The 25,985-nt window shown below is 38.5% G+C and overlaps 1 protein-coding gene across 1 annotated transcript in view; it reads right to left on the bottom strand.

Annotated features, from left to right (window-relative positions):
- The window catches only part of SLC9A7 (solute carrier family 9 member A7), a 174,611-nt gene that overhangs the window by 97,863 nt on the left and 50,763 nt on the right, over positions 1-25,985 (bottom strand). The window contains exons 2-3 of the mRNA XM_090264238.1: positions 2,974-3,173; positions 527-604 (exon numbers count right to left, since the gene is read on the bottom strand). Coding sequence (XP_090120364.1) covers positions 527-604; positions 2,974-3,173 — 278 coding nt within the window. The remainder of the gene's footprint in view (positions 1-526; positions 605-2,973; positions 3,174-25,985) is intronic.

The following is a 25,985-nucleotide window of genomic DNA, read 5'->3' as shown; positions in this document are numbered from 1 at the left end:
AGAAATGAATCACTGCTGATGAGTAAACTATAGTCTCTGAGTGGGTACAGAAAACAGTAAGCAATCTAGGAGACGGAAAAAAGTAGAAAATTGTGCAGGTAAATTAACACAGAAATTCCCCTGCTTTAAGAAATATTGGTTAAAAAAAATCACACTGCTTACATAATTTAAAGCCTTTCTACCTCTCAAGAGAAACTAAAACTTTAAACTGAGCAATAACACTATTAAAAGGTCAAACAGAATGAAATCTGTTTGCCATGGGAATTCCTTCCATAGTTTCCATAAAGTTATTGGCAAAGGTAGAAAGAACCACTTATGGAATTATGTACCTGTATATACCACACACACACGTACTATCATGAGCACTATTTTGGAGTGTGTTTATATTTCTTTTTTAAACTATAACAAAATTTTATTTTATGATAATTTACCCCAAGAATGGCATTACATGGTTATTATCTGTGGATAATTTATAATTATTTTTAAGCTTGGGGAAAAAAAGGAAATACTGGCAAAAATTTCTCACCTTCTTTAAACTATATCCAGCATGGAAAATAATTGGAGGCAGCAGAATGTTGAAAAAGACCTCTGGATCGAACGTTACCTAAAAGTTTAAAAAGAAAAAAAAAGAGCCCATTTTTAGTTCAATACCAATTGGTGCTATAATGTTTGCTTAAGATGTTAAGCCACTGGCTAAAATTTAAATACTTAAAGCACATAACATAAATGTGAAAAATCATGAGCTCATCACAGAAGAGAAATCATAGCTCCTCTGTGGAATGGCAAGTTCTTTTCCACATAGCACTTCTGAGTTCTGCTATTGGTGTGCTGTTTAATACATATTAAGACACAACAGTACAATGCAATTTTTAGACCTCATAGGAAATTTCTGGTCAATGTTTTTAAACAAGAAATAAAAACATCTTGATTTTTTAATCAAACATTTATGAAGGCTCAACTGCAATAAAAGATGCAGTCATAACTCTTTAATTTCCTGGATCTTCCCACAGAATCAGTCATAGACATAAATCTACCAAATTTAAGTCTCTTTTGAGTGACGAGCCTTTTGTGATACATGATGTGACCTAGATCAAAGTCTCCAGTGATGATAATAGCTTCCTAAATATCATCATGAATTCAGCAGTTCTAAGAGGACTACAATCACCTGTAGTGTTAATACAGGAAAATCACTGGGAAAATATTAGACAGCAAAGTCTTGTCACATCCAGAAAACACAACCATTCTATAAACTTCCTAACATTTTATAAGAATTTGTTCATGTTAGATTAATTGGCTCTTATTTCAATTAATTATTTCAAATCTTCATCCTAATCATTAAGAACAAAATTAGCATTTCTTTTTAGAAACTGGAAATGTTAACTAGTCTAATTAAAACTAGAATGGTTTTCTCAAAATCATGCTTTATTCTATCTTCTTGCTGAAGATAAGAGTATCTGTAGATGAGTGGATCAAAAAACTGTGGTACATTTACACAATGGAATATTATGCAGCAGAGAGAAAGAAGAAACTCCTGCCATTTGCGACAACATGGATGGAACTAGAGAGAACTATGCTTAGTGAAATAAGCCAGGCAAAAAAAGCAAAATACCATATGATATCACCTATTACAGGAAACTAAAGAACAACATAAAGAAATGAACTAAATAGGACAAAGAGCAGAATAGCAGTCAATGGTGGGGGGGAGAGAAGGGGGATAGGTAAGGGAAGGGTTTAGTCAAAGAACCTGTATAAATGACCCATGGACATGGACAACAGGGAGGGATATGATTGTGGGAGAAGGGATGGGCTTGTTGGGGGGAGCACTGGGGGGAAAAATGGGACAACTGTAATTGAAAAAAACAAAAAATAAATAAAAAAATTTTAAAAAAAGAGTAGTCTGAAAAGCAGGGACTGTCAGAATGAGAAGGGAATTTGGATAATACCTATACAGATGAAAACACTGGGGCCAAAGAGAGTGAGACTTACTGGAAGTCACCAAACCCAGTAATGCATGAAGCAGCATAAGAGTTTCCTGACACCCACTCTATCCCATGCATGCTTATGAAGGGTTGAAAGCAAAGATATCACTAGAACTGCCATTCAAGACATGGAGAAGATGGGCATGTTGAATACTCCAGGTCGAGAATAATTTTCTTTAAGGATTAGGATAGATCTTGAGATCAATAATAATTTAATATTTGGAGCAAGGGCTACACTGTGTCTTTGAATACAAGCCTTTACACACATTAATCTTGTTCCATATTAAAAGGGGCTCCCACAACTTGGATCCTTCAGATTTTATCCAGAAGCCTTCCTGCTGATAACACCAGGTCTATAAGATAATACAATATATGAGGATAAATATGAAGTTCCTGCTTATGCTGGAAATCACCCAAGTAAGGAGACATATAATCCTCTTTTCTGTGGAGTATTTTAGCGATCTCCAACATCAAACGAAAACCAATGTTTGGACTCAAATTCTAAGACAAGAAGACATCCTTCCTCTGAAGAAGCCTTTGGTATCAATCAGCAATGAGAGGGGACTCTCGATAAGTATTTATAGAATGTGGCAAAAGAACCATGAAGAACTAAGAATTATACTTATTAACATTGAACAACAAGCTGAGTGAAACCTATCTTAAGAAAGAAACAACCTCAACCCTAAATCATAACAAAAGACACAGTAAAGAAAAGACGGGGATTAGAGAGACAAGCTGAGTGGGGATGTACAAACCCACTGCACGATCAGTGGCCCAAGTCAGCTTCTGATCCTAGCAAAGCTGAAAGACTGAAGTTCAATCTGGTTCCTTCTTCTCTGCATCATTGCCCAGAAGCTTCCTAGCAAACTGAGAAGCAGGAATGCTATCTGTGCTCCAGGAATTTAAAATAATTTCTCGCCATAAGGTCGAGACCAAATAGGAAATCAAATCAAAAACCACATCAGGACAACAACCACTATATGCCCCAGCTCACCTTCCTCAGCATGTCATTCTGCTCTACACTGTTGATCTTGCCAGGGCTGATTTCTCCTTTCAAGGTGTATTCAAAGAACTTCCCACTGACATTGACTAATAATGTGCTGAAGGCCCTGTTTTCCTGAGTGCAGCTGAGTGACTTGTCATGGCCACTGGTGGCAGGGGTGCCGTACCTCAGGATCACCCCGACGATGAGCCCTGAAACAGAGTGGAAAAAACAATCAGGCTGTGGAAAGACACAAGAGAGCATGGACATGATGGCATGGATAATTTGCAACAGCTAAGAAATTCAGAAGTTATCTTAGAGCCCAGGTACAGGGTGTATATTTTAGGAGCAACTGCACAGTCCTTCAAAAGGGTTAAGCATCCAGCTCCTTTTAAGTCCCTCAGCCATTAGGATGACAGGGAGGACAGTATCTTACTTACATGGTTATTATGGCATTGAGTACTTCAACAATTGAGCACTTCTTGTTTCTCAGGCTTTTGGTAAAGGAAGATGGGATGATAAGAAGCAATTTTGTTTCTGCCAAGGGCAGAACCTTTGAGCTCTGATTTACACCAGCAGCAGCCCTCAGACCAGTCCTGCTGCCATCTGCCAACAAGGACCCAGCCTGCGGGAACTTCTAGTTGCAACAGATGCAATTTACTTTGCCACACACCAGAGGAAGAAAATAAAAATAAATTCTTTTGTTAGGTCATTTCCAAGACTGGGTATCATGGAAAAAGTAATTACATCCCTTGGGAAGCTAAACACCACAGTGCACATTTTTGCAGTCACAATTCAGGGAGAGTGGAGCCGACTTCTTGCGCCTGTGGCTGTGATACAACTAAAATAATTATCTGCAAGTCTTTCAGTCTCATTTCTTCTTAGGGTTTTCTAATTAGGAATGCCCCACCAAAAAAGTTGTGTACAAGCTTTCAACTCCATGAGTGAGGAAGGCATCCTAGACGAGTCACACATGCCCAAGGAAAAGTGAGTGAAATGTGAAAAAAACATAAATTATGACCACTTTCTAAACTTCTCTCTTATAAGGACAAATTCAGATGTCTCTCTATATTCAGTTCTTTGCTAGCAATAGTGAAAGATAGAATGGTAAAACGTTCCCCCATCTCATTTTGCCATTGAAGGAAAAAGTACATAAGAAAAAAAAAACAATGTTTATGATATCTATGTGTATATTCTATAATGTCACTTATCACCAAGACATATGAGAACTCACAAGACAATGTTGAAGAACAAATAATATACAAAATCTAGGAAAAACTTAGTTATTTAAGCCAAACTCTGTCTCTGTATTGCTCTATTATTATTATTATTATTATTATTATTATTATTATTATTATTATTATTGACTTGTATTAATAGATTTTTGCAGTTTACTGCCTTTTCTAGAAAAAATCAAGTTATAAAATTATTACAAATTAAAATTCAGGTTCTTAATAAATATCAGATTGACTGGATATAAAACAATTTTTAAACCTTTCAAGGTATATGAAAAACACCAGACTTAAAAAAAAAAAAAAGTTGGTCATTACCAAAAAGAGGTGTCCTTAGAGAAAAACGATAAAAACCCCATATTGCAGATAGTTCTATTTATCTGGTCAATGTGCACAAAGCAAACACTTAAGGTCTTCAGCACCAATTGTTGTTTTTGGTCTTATTGCTGAAATTTCACATTTATTTCTTTTTGTTGGGCAACTAACACAGATGATGGTAGAGACTGCAAGTCCTCACTCATCCTCTTTCTGCTCAGCCTCAAAGCTGAGTTTTCAACTGTGCTCTCTTTGCCATCTGTGGTTTAGGGTTTCTTGGGTGTCTATGTTGGTAACTGAAGTTCTGGGGGCACCTATGTTGAGGTGCCTGCTGACCTTGGGTCTCTTCTTGATTTTCCTGCTCCTCTTCATTGCTGTCCTAAGTGAGGAGGGGCTCAGGGTTGTGGTCTATAATCCCAGTAGGTGCTCTGTCTCCCTGGTCTGCTTCATTCTCCTTCACCTTGATCATTATCATCCGCCATCACTTCTCCTTGCACAGGATTAGAACACTCTGAACAACCCCCATAGGGGGTCTCCATACGGGAAAGGTGTGCATGCTTTTGGGTCTGGCATTTAGGGGCACTCTACAATATTTGCTTTTCCCCACTCTTTATTCAAGGAATTTTGTTGGTAAGCATACAGAGGACCCCCCAGAATGCTGATAATGTTTATAATGGTTACATTCTTCTGTTTATTTACTGCCTGGCATTGGAAATCCAGCAGAGCCTACAACATGTGCTGCCTCTGCACCCTTTTCTCCATCAATAACATCAAACTCTATAGTTTCTCTTCCTCCTGTACTAGGGTGGTGCTTCCTGGGGTTACTCTTCTTTCTGGCAGGCTGCTGTACCAATGCATATGGTTTGGTGTCATTCCTGTGGATGAAACCATATGTTTCTGACACTGAACCATTTTACTATTCCCCAAACCCTCACTGTGATGACCAGTGGGCTGCCACTGCCTCCACCTCTGCCCATGGAGTTATGCTGACTGGTGACAGGGCTGCAGAGGTGTATCAAGCCAGCTTCTGGGTCTCAGCCCCACTGCTCATGGTTGCAGTAGAGAGGGTGGTGACTAGAGCAGACTGTGACAGCCGTGGTTCCTCCCCAGTTGTGGTGGTAATGGATGCTGGTGGCGGGAGGGCTGCTAAGGGCTCTCTGAGGTTCGCTCTCTATTCCAGACCAAACTTAATATTGTTTTTTTTTTTAAATTCTTATTTCACTCTCTAGTTAGGCATGTGGATGAAAAATGGGCTCTACGGAAAGCAATCTCATGGGGTGATCTAATCACAAATTCTGAACTGGGCAGATCATGATGGGCAGTCAGGCCCCCTGCATGTAACTTCTTCAGTAAAAGACTTATCTTTGCCTTAAGCAAGCCTCCAAACTTCCCATTTGGTGAACAAGTGGAGCTCCTGTGCTGGGAGAGTGGTGTGCTCAGAGAGCACAGAAACTCAGTGTCCCATGTGGTTGTTCCAAAGTTATACCTTTTTATACTAAATTAGTAAACTTTTCCTGAGTTCTTTGAGATACCCTAGCAAATGATCAAACCCAAGGAGGGGGTTGTGGGAAATCTCTGATTTACAGCCTACTGGTCAGAAGCACAGGTGACACCCTGGACTTGCGACTGGCCTCTTCAGTGGGAGGGACAGCAGTCTTGTAGGACTGAGCCCTTAACTATGGGATCTGATACTATTTCCAGGTAGACAGTATCAGAAATGAGAAAAATTGTGGGACACCCAGTTGGTATCCAGTCAGTATCCAGTTGGAGAATTGCTTGGTATGGAAAAACTCCCACACATCTGATCATCGAAGTGTCCAGTGTGAGTACTGAGAGCAAAGGGAAACAAGAGTTTTTTGGTTTTGGTTTTGGTTTTCCCTATAGGAGGCTTATATTTGCAGATAAATCTCTCAGTTACAGGAAATGCCTTCACACTCTCCCCCATAAACCATCACCATCAAATCTATAAGCATTATTAAGTGATGGATATTATTTTTATATAGTACTTTAAAAATATTTCCCTCCCTACCTGGGCCCAATGCATCCAGATTAAAGGTTAAATAGACACAGTGAAGGTGATGATGCTGCCCCTTGTGGTAAAACATGGCAACAGAAACACCTCAACAAAGATACAAAGTTAACATTGTCCTGATAGTTTTAACCAAAAACATATCCTGTTGCTCCTATTTCAAGCAACAAGATATATACTGCTAGTTCAAGGTAGAGTTTAAGTAACTCCTCAAACATTTTAGATTCATATTTATTACCACTGTAGTCTATGGAGCAAACGGACAGTCATTGCTATAATATTAAGTTCACGTTTAGCATCTTCCACTTCTAGAAAGAATAAGATACTAAGACAAAGGCATGGAGGAAACATGAATGGCATATTTTCATCTGTCAAATTATAAAGAGGTCATAACTACAAGGAATTAAAACATGACACTAGATTTTCTTTAAAGCTCAGAATGCTCGGTGTTCAGAGAAAACGAAAGAAAGAAAAGAAACAGAGGCATTAATGATTGTCCTGGATCAACATCATAGAGTTCAGATAACAAAGAGAAATAATTTACTATGTATGAAAGCCAGAAAAATAGCACATAGATGTCAGCTGATAAAGAGAGGATCACTGATTTCACTGGTATGTACTAATGTCAGGGAAGAATTTAGTTTTGACCATTTAGAAAAAGCAAAAATGAATGAAATTACTTTGACATTTGGTGTGGCTTAAAACAAGATGGTGACATTTGATGTAGCTTAAAATGAAGCTGCAAAAATTCAAGAATTTTTCAATTAAAAAATTCAAAACTGTTTCAGCTTGTGGGTATGAAAAAACTTGCTTTATTACTGTATTGGCATATTGTGCTGATGATATGCAACTAACAACTTTTCTAATTTTTAAAAGACATAACCAAGAAACCCTACATATAGTTTATGTATGTGCCCATCCAAAAATTGGTGGTATTAGGAAAGAATTTAATTATGGACAAACTGCAACTCAAAAATCCCATGAAGTCATTAGAGAAACCAGCTCCCATTAGTCCAGTGCCAGTTTCCACTTTTGTGACTGAAGTTGTTGGGAGAACAGTTGAATAAGTAGATACTCAGTTGTAATCCTAGATAGCCATCTACCAGCTGCAATACATAGATGACTTTATGAATAAGACTTTATAAGGAGTTGGAGAACAGGTGCATGGATGCACTGTTCTCCTCTACTAAGACCTCACCTTCCCTTAGAGGATCTACTGGGAGTAGATAATTACCAGTTTGGTTTGGCCGTCACTGGGGGTTTGTTTACAGGACTGTTGGGGTTGTTCCAAGTTCCAACACTTCATGTGAAAGCATCCCATTCCAGACCCAGTTACACAGTGTTTGAAGACAGTGATAATGATTTCTAACTCAGTGAATAAAGAGAATGCAATATATCCATCCCTGCAGTGACAATGATTTTTCAGGTTAGGTGGTCATTTAAGTGACTCTGTTTTTGAGAATGAGTATTACAGTCTTTTAAATATTTTTTACTTGTTGTGCTTATTATTCATATATATATTTCAAGGAGAATTCATTCAAATATTTTTGTTACTTGTTTAAATATGTAGTGAAATACCTTTTTAAAAATTCTGTTGGTACAATTTGCATACTATAAAATTCATCAATTTTTAAGTGTACAATTTAATGATTTTTACTATATTCACAGAGTTGTACAATTATCACTACCATCTAATTTTGGAACATTTCCATTTGCAGTAACTTCCTTTTTCCTACTCCCAGCCCCAGGCAACTACTGATCTACTTTCTGTCTCTATAGATTTATCTTTTCTGTACTTTTCATATAAAAATGGAATCATACAATATGTAGTATTTTGTGTCTGGCCTCTTTTACTAAGCATAATGTTTTCAAGTTTCATCCATGTGGAAGGAAGGTATCAGTACTTCATTACTCTGTTGCCAAATAGTATTCTATTGTATGACATACCATATTTTGTTTATATATTCACGAGTTGATGAGCATTTGGGTTGTTTCCACTTTTTTGCTATTATGAATAATGCTGCTATGAACATTGGTATACAAGTCTACTCTGACATATGTTTTCCTTTCTCTATGGTAGATACCCAGGAGTGGAACTGCTGTGTCATATTTAAATCTATGCTTACTATTTTTCCCTTTTTATTGAACTTATTGGGGTAACTGAACTGTTTTCCATTTGAAAAAGAGTACCATTTTATATCCCCACCAGCAATTTATGAGTTATAGTTTATTTACATGCTCAACAACACCTGTTACTGTCTTTTGATTATACCTATTTTAGAGAGTATTAAGTGGTATATGACTGTGGCTTTAATTCATACCTCCCTAATGCCTAATGATGTTGAGCATCTTTTTATGTGCTTAAGGGTCATTCATATATATTCTTTGGTGAAGATGTTCCTGTTTATTTGTTTTCCTTTCTCATACCACCATCTTCCAAAGGAGATTTTCACCATATTGACCTTGTAGCATGAACTCCTGCTTTCGAGAAAGTATTATCCAATGGCACTAACCAAAAAACTATCATAACTCTCTTCTCCCTGATCAAATATGATGAAGTCAGATGAAACAATAACTTTCATTAATGCATTTAAAACATCACATACTTGGGAAGATATTGAAAATGTGTTGTGTTTAGAAAATTAGTCATAGCCATACTTTTTTTTTTTACTTAGATTACCAATGCAACAATTGTAAAAAAGGGAGGTAAAGATTTAGATTCAAATTGATTATTACATACACTAGTAAGATAACTATAAGAAAGCTATAAAGCACCCCTTTTAAAAACTTCAGTATGAAATACATCAGATACCTGCAAGTATAGGTATAGTATATATAAGGGATAAAGAATAACATAATTGGGAAGGAATATACAGAGGATTTCAAAGGTACTGGTAATAACCTGTTTCTTAAGCTGAAACGGTGAATACAGAGGTGTTTATTCCATTTTTTATCTGTATATAAGTTATATATAACATTTTATATACAGACACACCTTGCTTTATTGTGCTCCACTTTATTGTGCTTCACAGATACTGCATTTTTTACAAATTGAAGACAAGACCCTCCACCAGCAAAAGATTATGACTGACTTCATTGCAATACTTATTTTATTATGGTGGTCTGGAACTGAACCTGCAATGTCTCCAAGGTATGCCTGTGGTATTTAATATATTTCATAAGAATTAATCAGGATAATAATGGTCTACCAGACATCTCTGTGGCTATCACTCAAGTTTATCAACAGCACATTCCCAAGAAAGCTAAGCACCCTTTGTACCCTTCCCACTCAAGTCTCCCACTGCTCCCCACTCTACCCCCTGGAATCCACTAGTCTTAATTTGGTGTTATTATGCCCTTAGAGTCTAATTGCAGATATACAGCAGGGTCTGTCCAGAAAGTATCCATCCATGCACTACAAAAAAACAGAGACATTTATTGAAGAAGATACAGGATACAAGAAACACTGTACATAGGACAATGACACATCAGTCTCCTTCAAAGTAGGCACCTTGGGACGTCACACTATTCTCCCAGAGTCATTCACAACTGCAGCATGATGTTCCTTCTGCTCCAGTGGTAGAAGCCATGGAACAAATGTAGCCATGACACATTTAATGCCAAGATTCTGCATCAAAATCTCAGACACAGTAGTTTTTGGAATCCCCAGATCAGCTCCTAGTTCTCACACTGTCAATTGCTGATCTTTGTTGACTGCAGCCCATATACATTCAACATTCCTAGGTGTTCTGCTTGTTGCAGGCCTTCCAGAACGCAGATCACTTTCAAAAGATCCTCAACCATCTTTGAAGCATTTGTGCCGCACTTTTACTTGTGCTGCACTCATTGTATCGCCCAAAAGCCTTCTGAATCATCCGAATAGCTTCCACGGAAGAATATTCAAGCTTAACACAAAAACTGATGCACATCCATTGTTCTACCTGCTACATCATTTTGAATGTGACAGTCACACAGTACATATGTTTATTGAACAGTGTCTACCGCCTCCACTGACTAGTACAGTGAAGTCATCATTGTGCACACATGCGCATTACAGTCCACTCTCCTTGGCTCAATGTCGTGCAAACCATTCCCATTATATTAACAATGGATGGACTTTTTCAGGACAGACCTTGTACATTAATTTTGTATGATTTTGAATTACGTATGGTGTGAATTATTCTGTAACTTGCTTTTTTTCACTCTATAATATGCGTGGGAGTGTCATACATATTGACATGTGGATCTGGTTCCTGTGGTCTCAATGCTGCATTGTACTTCATCATGTAGATATATTTTCCTTCTGCTTCTCTGTGCCACTTCCTGAATAATTGCTTCATATCTGTCACTTAGTTTGCCAATTCTCTCTTCAGTTCTTTACCCTATCTGTTGAATGTGTAATTTCAATGACTATTATTAATTTCTTGAAATTCTACTTGGTATTTTTCCAAATGTCTTTTTGTCTGTTAACAGAACCTGAAGTAAGAATTGAATATATTTAAAACCCTCAGCTCTGCTCTCTATGGCTGCAGCTCACTTATCCCCATGTACTTCATGGGATGGAGAACAACACATTATTATAAAAGGCCTAAATGTCTCTTCCAAAGGGTATTGGCTAAATAAATTGTGGTCTCCTCACACAACAGAATCTGTAACCATTATATTAAAAAGAACACAGCAACACTACATGCCCAATACATTTAGTTGAAAAAAAGCAAGGCACAGAACAAGTTGCATAGCATGCTACCTTTTGCATGGAGATAAAAAGAAAATCTATCTGAGGTTTATAAATTCAACAAAACTCTGTGGAAAGATTTACACAAGAATGCATAATAGTGGCTGTCTCTAGGGAAGGGACTCTCATGGCTGGGGGTCAGAGGAAAGATAGAACTTAATTTTCATTGTTAGGCCATTTAGATTTTATATCGTATGTAATATATATTTCTTATTAAAAGTTAAAACAATAGCTAAACAGGCCATTTCCTACCTCTCTGCTCTTGGCACTGTCCTTGCTATCAGGTTTTCTTCCAGTCCCTCACCACCTTCCCAACCCCCCACCTCTATCCCCCATGATCTACCTGGTCAGTTCCTATTCACCTGCAGTATGCCGCTGGAACAGCAGCACCTCTATCACAAAGGTAACCACTCCTTCCTCTCTTCAGTCACTGTCCACATAACTGTTATTGTACATCTGTCCTCCCCACAAGACTGCAATCTCCACTGAACCCAGCACAATGTCTGGAATATGGTCATCACTCAATTAATGGTTGCTGAAAGAATGAAAATTAAAAAAAAACAAAACTATAATTTGACTACAAATCATATTAACAGATTACACACATATGGAAGCATGAATTCCCTAAATTATGAACATAATGCCGTCCCCCTCCCAATTTATGTCTGGGCTTTGGCAGGCAACAAAACAGTATCTGGAAAGATTAGAGCTTTGTGTTTTTGTTGCAGTTTTTTTTTTTTGAGTCATGAAACTGGTGTCTGGGAAGTATCCCAAGTCAACAATCAGAGTCAACATTAATGACATAAAAATAAATCCTTTATACCATATACCTAGCAAAATCTTTTATGTGTTTATAAGGGCAGAATAAAACATAATTACTTTCTGGTTTTAACTCAGCTCAGCTCAAAACTATATTACATTTAACAGCCTACTTGATAAAACATATGGTAGAGAAGTTATAATAGCCAGTCAGTGAAAGACAAATACCATATGATCTCATTTATAAGAGGAATCCAGTGAACAAAATAAACTAATGAGCAAAATAGAACCAGAGGCTTGGAAACAAGATGCAGACTGACAGTGGCCAGAGGGGAGGGGAGAGGGGGGGGAGGGGGGAAAGAAGGGGAAGTGATTAGTCAAAGAACATGTATGAATGACCCATATGACCCATGGACATAGACAACAGTGTGAGAATTGACTGTGGCAGCAGGGGGTGGGCTGGGCAGAGGAGGGCAAAGGGGGAAAAATTGGGACAACTCTAATAGAATAAATATATATATATAAAAGAGAAGGGTACCTATGGCCCCCATCATGTGAACCCATGTATAACCTCACAAATGATCAAATAAATGAATATAAAATAAAAAAAGAAAATCTGTGTTCATCCTTCTCAGAGTTGGTACCAAACACATACACTCTGCATTTCAGGAGGGGAGGGCTCTGAGCTGGGTGCTAAGGAGAAGGTGATGGTCAGGTCAAAGCACTTGCCCTCCTGAGATTCCACACACATACCCCTGCCTGCCCAGGAAACATATAACTAACAAAAAAGTCAGTCAGCTTGTGACAAGCACCACAAAACAGAGGCATAAAAAGCTGCCACATTGAACAGACTGGGTAATTCTTTAAGGTGGAAAAGTAGCTGAGGAAAACTTCACAGGAAAGGTGACTCCTCAGTTGTGCCTTTCAAGATGAGTCAGATTTTTATGGATGAAAGAAAAGGGGGTGTGAACTATATACAGATAAAGCTGTCAGCATGAGGTGGGAAAGTGAACATTAACCACAGCAGTATATCTGGAGCATAGCCCATGTTGGGAGAAAAGAGAGAGGGTGTCAAGGAGTGAAACTGGTAGAAAGAAATTGATGAGCTGTCTTTTTAAGTTAAGCTCCTGAGAGCAGATATTCCCCATAGAGACTTCTGGGCTAAGAAGGCACATAATCAGGCCTAATGTCTAGAAGATATTGTAGTAGCAGTACAGAGAATTCACTGCAGGTGACAGAGGCTACAAATATGGGAACGTTATCAAGCTTTCCTAAAAGCATCATACCTTTCAGGAGAAAAAAATCAAAATTATTTCTCCAGTTAACAGGATCCCTACATTATCCTATTGTGGACGAAAAAGGGGTCCTAGCAAAACTAACTTCGCAGGGTGATTTGATTATAAATTCATATCTGGGCAAGTCATGGTGGCTAGTCACACCCAGGCACATAACTTCTTTAGTAAAAGGTTTATCTTTGCCTTAAGCAATCCTTGTCCATTGTTTCTGTGCATCTAAGTTAACACACCATTGAAATCCCACTTTTTAGAAGCTAGCCACCCTCAAAAGAGGTATAATTTTGTTAACTATCCTATAATCCAATCCCCACCTTGCTTTCTTCCACCTCCATGTAATCTTTCTTACTACCCTCTTAATTTCGAATGCTTAAAAGACATTGCAAAACTGTCATTCTTGGGAGTACTGGAGACCTTGCTTCCTGGCAATGTTGTAAGTTTGGTGCAAATAAATTCTAAAAATCCTCTGCAGATTTGAACATTTCTTACATCAACAGTATCTTCCACCACCTAGTTCTTTGGATTCAAGCATGAGTTATCATTCAGGTTCACACAAATAGGATCTGGAACGCTCTGAAAGTTACCTACCCAAACCTACAGATTAAGATAGACTTATGAGACAGATATATCAACCAAATGCAGTTGTAGGGACCTTATTTGTATCTTAAATCAAACCCAAAAAAGGTCAGTTGGAGAAATGTGAACTCACTGGATATCTGACAAATATTATGCAATTACTGTTATTTTCAAGAAGAGATCATGCATTGTGGCTATATTTTTAAAAGACTTCTGATCTTTTGCAGATAAATAATGAAATATTTACAAATAAAATTTGGGATTTTGTGTCATGGGAAGGGGTAGCTGTTGGGGATATAGATAAAACAAGATTGACTATAAGCTGGTAATTAACAAAGTTGGGTCATGGGTACACAGAGTTTGGTTTATTATACTTGTGTGTGTGTGTTTTCACACTGTAAAGCAATTCTCTACAACACCAGCTGGTTGTCCTACGATTCAACTCAATTTGACACTATCTACCTGGATATAGTGTGAGATTCCACAGGTTAAGGGCTCAGTCCTACAAGACTGTCCACTCCACTCAACCCCACTCACAACTTCAGATGCCAGTCACAAAGCCAGAATTGTTACCTGTGTTTCTGACCAACCAGCTATAGATGAAAGGCCCCCACAACCCCCTCCTTGGTTCAATTAATTTGTTAGAACAGCTCACAGGACACAGAAACATTTTACATACTAGATCACCAGTTTATTATAAAAGGATAAAACTCAGGAAGAACCAGATGGAAGAGATGCACAGGGCAAGGTACAGAGAAGGGATGAGAAGCTTCCATGTACTCTTTGAGCACGACACGCTCCCAGCACCTCCATGTGTTCATCAACCTGGAAATGTTACCACCTCATCATTTGGGGTTTTTGTGGAGGCTTTATTACATAGGCACAATTTATTAAATCATTGGCCATTAGTGACTTAACTAAATTTCCATCCCGTCTCTTCTCTCCCCATTCTTAGGTGCTTTCTAAAAGTCACCTCATTCACATAAACTCAGGTGTGGTTGAAAGGGGATTATTGTGAATATTAATATACCTTTATTGTTATCACTTAGGAAATTCCCAGCCTTTTAGGAGCGCTGTCACCAAATACATATTTCTTAGATAAATCACAATATCACAATACTATTGTCCTGACTTTTGCCTTTGAATTTTTCCACAATAAAAAATTTCTTGCCAGCAGTGAATAAGGGTTCCCTTTTCTCCATAACCTCTGGTAAGGGGATGGAGGGGTGTGTGGAGGGGGCCTAATATATGGTGATGGAACATGGTTTGACTTTAGGTGGTGGGCACACAGTGCAATATACAGATCATGTATCATAGAAATGTACACTTGAAACTGTGAGAAATGCTCGCAATAAGTCACCAGGACACAGGACTTCAGCAGCAAAGTGAGGCTTTTATTCATGAGTCTACAGAGCCGGGTGCACCGCCAGCCAGGGGTATGTGCGAACAAAGTTGACAAAGAGAATTGGTTTTATACTAATGCAATTATCTCCCTCTCCCCTCTTCTTCTCCCCCATTTCTTCTCTACTCGTTAATCTGGGTTCACAATCTAACTCGATTAACTATGTAACTCAGGGTGTGATTAACTAAGGGTCTATCTCCAACTTATTTGCAAAGTTGTCTAGTTACATCTTCCCATTTCTCTGTGTTTGGTGACAACAATCTTCCTCCTTTGATCCCAGAGATATGTGTGAGGAGCTGCAGAATGTCATTTCCTTGCCCCTTTTCCATGATTCATCTGTTAATTATCTCCTACTGGTTTGAGAGTCACTGGCTTCTTTATCCCTAACAAAACCTATATGATCCTATTAACCAATATCACCCCAATACATTTAATAAAATTATTTTTTCATTTCTTAAAAAGTCTTCCACCCAACATGAAGCTTTAAAGTAGTGGTTCCAGCACAGTCTTCTCCCCCACACTCCAGAACCCCACATCCAAATTTCTCCTTGACATCTATCTCCCTAACACCTCTAAGTCAGCAAGTCCAAGAGGTAGGTAACTATCAGTCCTCCCTGTGAACATTGTTTCCCTTCCCCGTTTTACATCTCTTTGAGAGCCAGATACCAGTGAATTATCCTTATCTCATTTACCCCCAAGGCAGTCATCTAGTTCTGCACAGGGGCAACAATTCTTCTCATATGAACTTCTTTTCTTAACAGCCTCTTAGCTTCCCTGCACCCATCTCACACTCCTCAGCAGTATATCTCAACACCACTGAAAATGACAGCAATTCTAAAATAAACATCTCTGCCTAGTTTAAAGTCTTCCAGTGACTCTTTGTAATCCATAGTACCAGAGCCTCCACTCCTCAGCAAAGCATAATCTGTTGATCTCTTTGTGTATAAGGTCCTGAGGTTTTCCTAACACCATCTTAGTGAATGAAGCTCTCACAAAGGACATGAAACCCATTTACAGCTGGTTATCTGACTACAGAGCAGCATGGCCAGTTCACATCCAATAAGCACAATTACAGTAGGGGACCACCTCCTGAGGCAGTGTGACCAGGCAGCCTTACTAGAAAGTCCAGGTCACCAGTCAGCCAGCACCCTCTCAGTTCCATATGAATTCTAAGGCCTACCTGACTGGGCCCACAAGAGAAGGGACCCAAGGCTCATATATTCACAGTGGCTAGTTGACTGGATGGGAAAAATGTGGCCACAAACAGAATTTGTGTCTATGAGACTAAATGATCTACTTAAGGCTCAAACTCAAATCCAATTAACTGACCACCTCCTTAAAAAGAATGACAGCACCTAAGCAAAGGAATCCAAAGAGATATTAACCATGAAACGAGGAGAAATTAAGCCATGAGAAAGGACATACTTCCTGTTCAGAATAACAAAAAGGGACATATTGTCTTTATTAAAAGTAATCAAAATAGGTTAACAAAGTACAAGAGGAGTGTTTTGAGAATATGCCAGCCACTGGAAAGCACAGTCCAAGATGTCTTTTTCCAGCATCATCAACTAGATTGTCTTTCTTCCTCCCACATGCCTCTCAGTCACTCAGTCTCAAACTTTTGTTTTCAGGGAGATGAAACATGTGTCCCTGACCTCAAAGCACTGATTAAGTAACACTGAACAAAACAAAGACAGTAGTATCCTAGGATTGGTAAGAGTGAGCAATTTAAAGACAACAACACACAATTTGTACCTCACCAGGTTATGATAGAGTCAATCAGATCACTTGGAAGGAGTCGGGAGGGGCCATAGGAGGAGGTTGCCCAAGGCAATGGTAAACAGCCTAGGATAGGACTGGCTGAGAAACTGAATGCCTCCCATGGAATTATGGGTGAGGAGATGTGAAATAAAAGAAGCACTCTTGGGCTCTGGGGGGCTCTGGGTGTCACTGGGTGGCCCTGGCTGGCTCTGGCTCTCTGGCTCTCAGGCTCTCTTCTTCCTCAGGGATGCCTGGATGATCATGCTGTAGCTGCCTGTGTTTCGCGACAGGTGGTATTTTGGTTGGGAAGGAACTCCAGAAACAGTCTAGGGTTGGGCTGGCCTGGCAGAGGGCGGCAGGGTTATTCTTCTTTGGGTGTTCTAGAGGGACCATCTCTGAGTCAGAAGCCTGCCACTCTCTCAAAATTGGGTAGCATTTGTATCTTACGTTGTTTTAGTTTGTAAATTAACCCTATAGAAATAAGATAATTAAAACTAACAGGCTGAATGATAGAATTCAGGTATTAAAGAGTTTAGCCTTAATGATAGGCTTAAGTGACTAATGCATGTGGAAAGCTGTTATTTTAAAATTGTGAACTTTTTGAATCAAGATTCCTTTCCTTTATCACCAAATCTTTGCCTCTGTAATTTTCCCTAGAGGGTGGTGGTGGGTAGCAGGACCCCAGTTGCTGTTCGGTAACAATTACACATTCAACAAATATTTATTGAGCACTTTACCACATGCCAGGCACTGGGAATACAGTGGTCAACAGAGTGACAAAAATCCTAATCTTATAGGGCTTATTTTCTAGTAGAGGAAATAATGTTTTAAAAGCAAGATAAATAAATTACATAGGACTTTATAAGTACTAAGGAAGAAAATAAAGAAGGGAAGGAGCACAGGTAGTATGTAGAAGGCCCTAGAGTAGGACAGTGGCACAATATTACAGAGCAAGAAAAGAGAAGGTTTCAATGAAAAGAAATTGATAAACTACCATCTTCTTGCCATTATATTCTCTGCCAGTTATTTCCCCAAATTTTTAAAAATAAAATGTACCCACTTTGATTACTTAAACCAGCAGTCCCCAACCTTTTTGGCACCATGGACTGGTTTTGTGGAAGACAATTTTTCCATGGACTAGGGGCTGGGGAGCAGGGGGATTGTTTCAGGATGATTCAAGTGCATTACACTCAAGTTTACCTCCTGCTGTGTGGCCCAGGACCAGTACCCATCTGCAGCCCAGAGGTTGGGGACCCTTGACTTAAACTAACAAAAAAACCGTGTTCATCTCATCATGTGAAAAATATATGTTGAGAACGCACTCTATGTATATGACTATGTAAAGCACTAACGGGGATATACCACATACAGCACACAGTGATTCCTGTCCCCTGAGAGTCCATAATCCAATTGAAGTTGAATTGTAGAAAAGAAAAAAAAAGTGTTGTGTACAGAACTCACTGATCATTCTCCTAGCTGTATTACATACAGCAGTGGGGGTGCACAGTTCTCAGCAAGTCATCAGGCAGTCGAATGCTGTGTGGGTAGGAAGGTCACGTCACCATCTAGCTGGGGGCTGACAGCAATTTAGTGTCACAGAAAGGAAAGGTCTGCTGCAAAATACACTGTGGATAAATTCATAGAATATGGTGACTAAGATATGAATGAGGAAAAGAACAAAGAGAAGTAAAAACACACCAAGGCTTTCAGCTTAAGTAACTGGTAACATGTGGATACCATTTACAGAAGTGAGAATGTCCAGTGGCAAAGTTGGCATTAAAAACGGAAGGTGCTATGTCATCACATACAAGCATTTCACAGCATAGTACATTCAGGGGAAATGGCCCAAATGATGACAGTATTTGCTTCCAAGGAAGAGAATGGGACACATTTCAGTCCAGGGACAAAGGGAGGCCAATTTTTCAGTTGTTTTCTGGAACTTTTAAATTCTGTACTATGGTGTATTAGCTTATAAAAATTTTTTGTTCAAAAGTAGTGAGTTTCAAGACTACTACAGAAATTACATACAGAACCTAAAATAAAGGCCTGTAAGCCAGCAGTGTAAAAATTATATGTGAAACCATAGATCAGCAAGTAAAAGAAAGTTATCAGAACAAGGACTGGCCCTTCAGTAACTCCATGTTTAAGCAAGCTCAGTGAAAGGGACAACTGGGCAGACAGAAAAATCCTCCTATGTGATGGAAAGAGCCTCGTTCAAAAACACTACTAAAAGTATCATGGAATGCATCTGGAATAGGGGAGCAGAAGTGAGGACCTCCATAGATTTAAAGGTAATAGAATGAAGGTTTTCTTCAGAGTTAGCCAGAAAAATCACCATTTGTTAGATGTGATGGTCAGATTGTGGGAGTAAACTAGGGGATTAGTTATTTGTGTGCCCTGAAGAGCCTGGGAATCTCCAAAGTGCAAGTGGCCCACCTGGAACATACCTGAGATTCATTTAGGGGAAATCCAGTCCATTCTATAGTATCAGCTTGGAAAAAATACTGTGAAAAAGAGGAAGAAAAGCAAACCTCCAAAAGTCAGATGGTGAGACCATCCATGCGACCACTGGCTGACGGAAAGGATAAAGTGCCTTACCTGGGCCAACAGTGGAGCAGGGACAAAGCTATCCCTACCAAGGCGATGAACCCATCAGCCTTTTCCAATCTATATATGAGCATATCATAACCAATTGCCTCTGTTCTTATTGTCCTCTCTAAGCAATCTTCTGATGACAATTCAGGGTTCCCTACTACTTGTCTACACAGAGAAAACGCTCTCCTCTACCTAAAGATACATTCTGTTATGCCTAACAGTCAACTCTCTTACCCTACATTAATAAACTTGCATGCTGGTTTAGGTTTGGGCTCTCTGAGCCTGATTAACATGAGCCTAGCCCTGAGAGAGTCACTCAGGCCGCTGACAATTTCAGCTTAGGGGCTGACAATGTCATTGCTAGAGTCTGGGCCAAGGTACGTGCTGTGTGGGTCTTGCAGCCTGTAAGCCTTCTCTAGCAACACCTGTGCCACAGGTCTTAACATCAAACTGTAGAAGCGTCTGTTTTCCCAGTTCTACTTCACAGCTCACTCCTGTAATGACAACTATAGCTGTGTCCTCCGTGTCTGTTTTAAGGGTGACCAGATAATACCAATATTTTATACTAATCCAGTCACTTCAAACAGGGGTAAAAGTCACTTGTTAAAAGCCATCAGAAAACAGCTTGGCATAAGTCAATCACAAAAATCTCAAACATACAGACGCTTCATCACTCATTACTGAATTAACTGTCCTACTTGGCTGTGGTTGACTGAGCACTATACACAGAAGAGAGAGAATCCCTTATGGCTTAGTGGATAGAGAAAGAACAGGCTGTATTCTTCCCCTCCCTTCTGCCTCTAAGACAACCATCATTCATTGTAGTCTATATCCAGTCCAAGGTTTACAAAATATATGTATATATCCAAAAATATATAATATTCTTTTGCTTCTTTTAGTATATAAATAGTATCATATAGAATTAGGAAAAAGATTTTAGCTGCTGGAACAAAGACCAAAATAATAGTGACTTAAATGAGACAGCAGTTTATTTTTCTCTCATGTGAGAGAGCATAAATATTCCTGAGACAAAATGATGGTCCCCCTGTCTTACTGCTCTACCATCCACAGGGCATTGCCCTCACCATCAGGCCTACATTTCAGGGAGAGAGAAAGGAGAACAGAATAAGGAAGGGCTCTTCCCTTCCCCTTATGTGGACGGCCTCTAAAGTGCACACACTACTTCCACTCACACCCCACTGGCGAGGGTCTGGTTACATGGTCATATCTGGCTGCAAGAGAGGCTAGAAAAAAAAGTCTTCTTTCTAGAAAACCATCTCTCCTTCTAAAATTTCATTACTGTAGAAAAAATACAAAGCAGATACTGGGTGACAAGTAGCACTGTCCACAATATTTACTGGATGGATTTTTCTGCATCTCTCTTTTTTCGATATTATGTTTTGGAGAGTTATCCATGTTCAAAACATAGCAGTTCATGCATGTTCACTGCTGTTCACTTGTGTGTTGTGCATCTTATAAGGGCTCATGTGACAGATCTGGTTTAGAATTTAGAATCTAAATTCTAAGGATCAGTCTCAGATACAGTCTGGTTGTTTTGTAAGGTCTTTACAGTACCATACAGCAAGCATGCCAGTTAAAATAGAAACCATTAATACTAAGCTATAAAGAGGAGGTGTTAAACGATCCTCCTCAACTTTCTGTTACTGTAGTCAAGCATGACAAGGTGTTCTGGGTTTTGTGACAACTGAAATAAAAAGAAAACATTGTGTGCCATTTGATTTGCAGCATTTTGATAAAAGAAAATAAACCAGTTAAGAGAAATAAATGTTTGCTTAATCCTAATTCTAAAACAGATCTGTCACATGATCCTTTACCACGGTTCAATTAGCAAGAAAGGATAACGTCTTTAATAACCAGTTATACAAAAAATGCACAAGGCTTCTCCAGGAAAATGTTTCCTTGGTTGACCTTTAACAAGTAGAGAATTTAACATTAAAAGTTTATGTGCAGCCCTGGCTGGTGTGACTCACTGGATTGAGTACCAGCCTGTGAACTGAGAGGTCGCTAGTTCGATTCCCAGTCAGGGCAAATGCCTGGGTTGCAGGCCAGGTTCCTCCATTGGGGGTGTGCAAGAGGCAATCAATTGATGTGTCTCTCACACACTGATGTTTCTCTCCCGCTTTCTCCCTCCCTTCTACCTCTAAAAGTACATTTTCAAAAATCTTTAAGAAAAAAAATTTATGTGCAGCCCCGGCTGGTGTGGCTCAGTGGATGGACCACTGGCCTGCGACCTGAAAGGTCGCTGGTTCAATTCCCGGTCAGGGCACATGTGTGGGTTGCAGGTTTGATCTCTGGTCAGGGCGCATACAAGAGGCAACTGGTCACTGTTTCTCTTCTTCTCTTTTTCCCTCTCTCCCCTCTAAAAATAAATAAATAAATCTTTTAAAAAATTATGTGCAGAGGGTCATGTTAGTGTTCCAGGTCCGTGTCAATGTGGGATTCCTCCCCAGAAGGGAACATCCATGAGAACCTGACCACTCAGGAAAGGCCCAATTCTCCCCCAGAGCCCAGTGGCTTCCCTTTGGTGTGGTACTTTTGGAAGCCATATTATTAGTGACTCTGGTATAATAAGGGAATTTTTCTCTTTCCTGTAATGAACTCAAGTTTTCAAACCATTTTGAAGAAGTGAAAAGTTACTGGTTATTTCTGTGGGTTTTTTTTGTTTTTTTTTATGACTGTGAAAATCCAAATATAGTATCTTCCTTTTCATATTTACTCGTTCAGTAGTTTCTTCTAAAACAGTTAAAATATACTACCCCAATGTTTTTGCTTCTTCCTGTTATTCTAAGTAATGTGTCCCAAACAGAAAAAGTACATTTTAACATGTTAAGAGGTAACAGTTTTAAATCAATCGGTGCAGGATAAAGAATACTTATTGAATACCCACTCTGTACTAAGGGTTTTCCTTTACAACATTATCTCTTAAACATTATAAAGTAGGGATTATTAACACTACCTTACAGTTAAGAAAACTAGATCTTCTAATAACTTGCCCAAGGTCACAAAACTGGACTGGCCACATAAACTGAGAACTAGGATTCAAATTCATATATTTCAATTCCAAAACCAGAGTTATTTATGCTATTTCCTGATGCCTCCCAGATGACAAGTGAATTATAGGTAAAATTTTGCTCTGGTGCCAATTGTATAGATCCCCTAAAACTCATGTCAAAATAGTCTACTCTCTATAATCTGGCCATAATAAATGCCCCCCCAATCTTACTTCATATTATGCTCTACAAGCTCCTCCCTCCACCATCTGATATGACAGGTTTAATCATTCTTATACTCTTATGGACCACAGACTTATTCAACAAATATTTTTGATCTCCTACTATATCCCAGGCATTGTTCTAGTCTTTGGGGATATAGATAAGTGAATAAAGCAAATGGAAATTCCTACTCTCATGGAACTCCTTTACATTCTAGTAAGGGAAGAAACAAAATAAGTAAATAACATACAAAAAGCATGTGGTAAGTGCTATGGCAAGAAATGAATCAGAGAAAGGGTTATGAAGAGTAATGCGGGGATCTAAGATTATAATTTTAGAAAGAATCAATAGAAACACTTGAACAGAAAAACGTGATCTTAAAATTTTATTTTATTTTTAAGTTCAACAACAGACTGTACATAGTTGAAGAGAGAATCGGCAAATTCAAAGATAAATGTGTTGAAAGAAATTCATTCATTAAGCAAATTATTAATTGAGCAACTACTATATAATCAGACATTGTGGTAGATGCAATCACTCCACCTTTCACCGTCACAAAATTTTTCACTTGGATTACATTTCCAGGTTTAATCTACTTTCTTCTCATCCTCTAAACAAACCTACCTATCATCAAAGAGTCAATAAAGATAAAATTCTTTAATATTATCTCAAAATTACTGTTATTAACAACAGTGTAATTTTTAAAGTTTAATTGTATATGGTTTCAGGTACATCATGGACTAAATTTATGTGAGGGATGGCTGGAGATTAACCACAGTATAAATTATTTCTAGGTTCTCTTTTTGTCAAAGTATGAATTTCAAAGAGTTTAAAAGAGTCTCATAAAATAAATAGTAAGCAAAAGTCAAAGATATTTGACTGCTTCACTGAGAACTAGTAGAATAGTAAAAAACTGGTTTCAAGAACAAAAGGAGAAACCAGTATATATAGTCAATGGAAGAAAAAATGCTGAAAAAATTTCTGTTATATTTTAAAATACTGATTTCTATGGTCTTAATGTGTCCCCCCTCCGAATTCATATGTTGAAATCCTAACCCTCAAAGTTGATGGTGTAGGAGATTGGGCCTTTGGAAGTTACTTAAAAGTCACAAAGATGCAGCCCTCATGAATTGGATTAGTGCTTTATAAAAAGTTCCAGAGAGATCCCTGGCCCCTTCTTCCATGTGAGGATACAATAAAAACAAAAATGTAATTTGACTAAACAATTTGTTCTCTGTAATGAGTCAAGTGTAGTTAGCTCCTGGAAATGGTCACAATATTTTAATAACTATGTTATTATCCATTGCTCCTAAAATTAAAATATGAGTCCAGTGATATAAGGTTAAGTTCTAGATCTAAACAAAATTTTGTGAAGGTGACATCATTTTTGGTTAGTTAAGCCTGACAAATGTGTCATGACCAGTGTGGGTCAGTTGGTTGGGCATCATCCCGCAAAGCAAAAGGTCATTGGTTCAATTCCCAGTCAGAGCACATGCTTGGGTTGTGGGTTTAGTCCCCGGACAGGGCACATAGGAGAGGCAACCAATCAATGTTTCTCACATTGATGTTTCCCTCCCTTTCTTTCTCCCTCCCTTTCCCTCTCTCTAAAAATAAACAAAATCTTTTAAAAATAAAACTTTAAAAAAGTGACAAATGTCACATAAAGTGTATTTTTCAGCCTTGAGAAATCTTTATACACACTTCTTAATTTTATTCTTGGTGAAAACCCTCCATGGTAGGCAATACACGTATTAGTCTTCTTTTGGAAATCAGGATGCTGGAATCCAGAGATAGTAAATGATCTGCTTAAGTACAAATAGGTACTGGAAGTGTGAAGCAGTGACTCAGACTTTAGACTTCAGACTCCTAAACCAGCACTCATATATATAGAACTGGATACACAATACATCTTTCAGTGGCTAACTGGCAAAGTGAATGTTTGCAGAAGCTTAGAGGGCTCTGCCTTCCAATAACATCTGGTAAAGATGTGCTTTGTTTCAGAGTCCCTAAGCTCATAACAAATGAAAATCAACCAACAAAGGGCTCCCTGTTGCCTGAATTACTTGATCACTAGATGCTGAGAGCCCTGAGATAATTAAGGCAGGATCCTGCTCTGTAAGATAAGTAGCTCTAGCACAGAATAGAAGTGCTGCAGTAGAAGCAAGTGCTAAGGAAGCACAGAGGAGACGTAATTACCTTGCCCAAATCTGCTTTCAAACTCCCCACTGACTCATTAAAAAAAAAAAAAAAAACCTTGAAATATACAACTGTGAGGATTCTAAGCCTATATATCATGAAGGCACTCACTCTTCTGGTTTCAAATATCCAGCAGCAAATTGGAGGTCTTACTGACTTACACACAAACAAGAAGAGATGATTCTGATAACCAACAGACAAATAATTCCCAAGTATCTTTAAAACCCTATTTGGGGCTACTTTGATAATAATTTCATTTTTCTTAATTTCTCTTTTTTTCTGTGTAATTCCAGTTCCTTGCTGTTTTGCAAAGGGGAAACTACCCCATCCTAAAGTCAGTTGGCTTCCAGATAAAGGCAGAAGTCTGATCAAAAGGATAAGGGCTGCCCAGGACAAATCAAAACAAAAATACTAGGCCTGGTCCTCCATCCTGGAGACCTGGTCACATGAGCTATGCCAACATGCAGTCACCAGAATAATCTAATTGCATTTCCCCAAAGAAATAATAAAATAATTGGGAACGGGGGTGGTGTCACATTCTTGAACATTGCAGACAGGAGCTATGTCATAAAAAGCAAATTTGCAACTGAAGTCTATATTCCTGGAAAATACTCAAATGGTGCTCCAAGTCTTATAAATGGACATATATGTTATAGACTTTAATGATACAAGGGGTTAAGTGAATAGAAGTCTCACTTAGTACCACAAAAATTACCCTAATATTTCTTTTGGTAATTTCTATTTTGTTTAGATAATAAAGGGTTACTTCATAGTCATTAAGAAAAAATACTGTTCAAGGAAGTCTAAGCAGTCCTTTTTATTTTTTTTTAAGTTTCTAAAAAGATTTTGTGTATTTATTTTTAGAGCGAGGAGAAGGGAGAAAGAAAGGGAGAGAAACA

The sequence above is a fragment of the Furipterus horrens genome, unplaced genomic scaffold (genome assembly GCF_987537825.1).
Source record: "Furipterus horrens unplaced genomic scaffold, mFurHor1.1.pri manual_scaffold_17, whole genome shotgun sequence".
Lineage (NCBI taxonomy): Eukaryota > Metazoa > Chordata > Mammalia > Chiroptera > Furipteridae > Furipterus > Furipterus horrens.
This window is presented reverse-complemented; position numbering and strand designations above follow the sequence as displayed.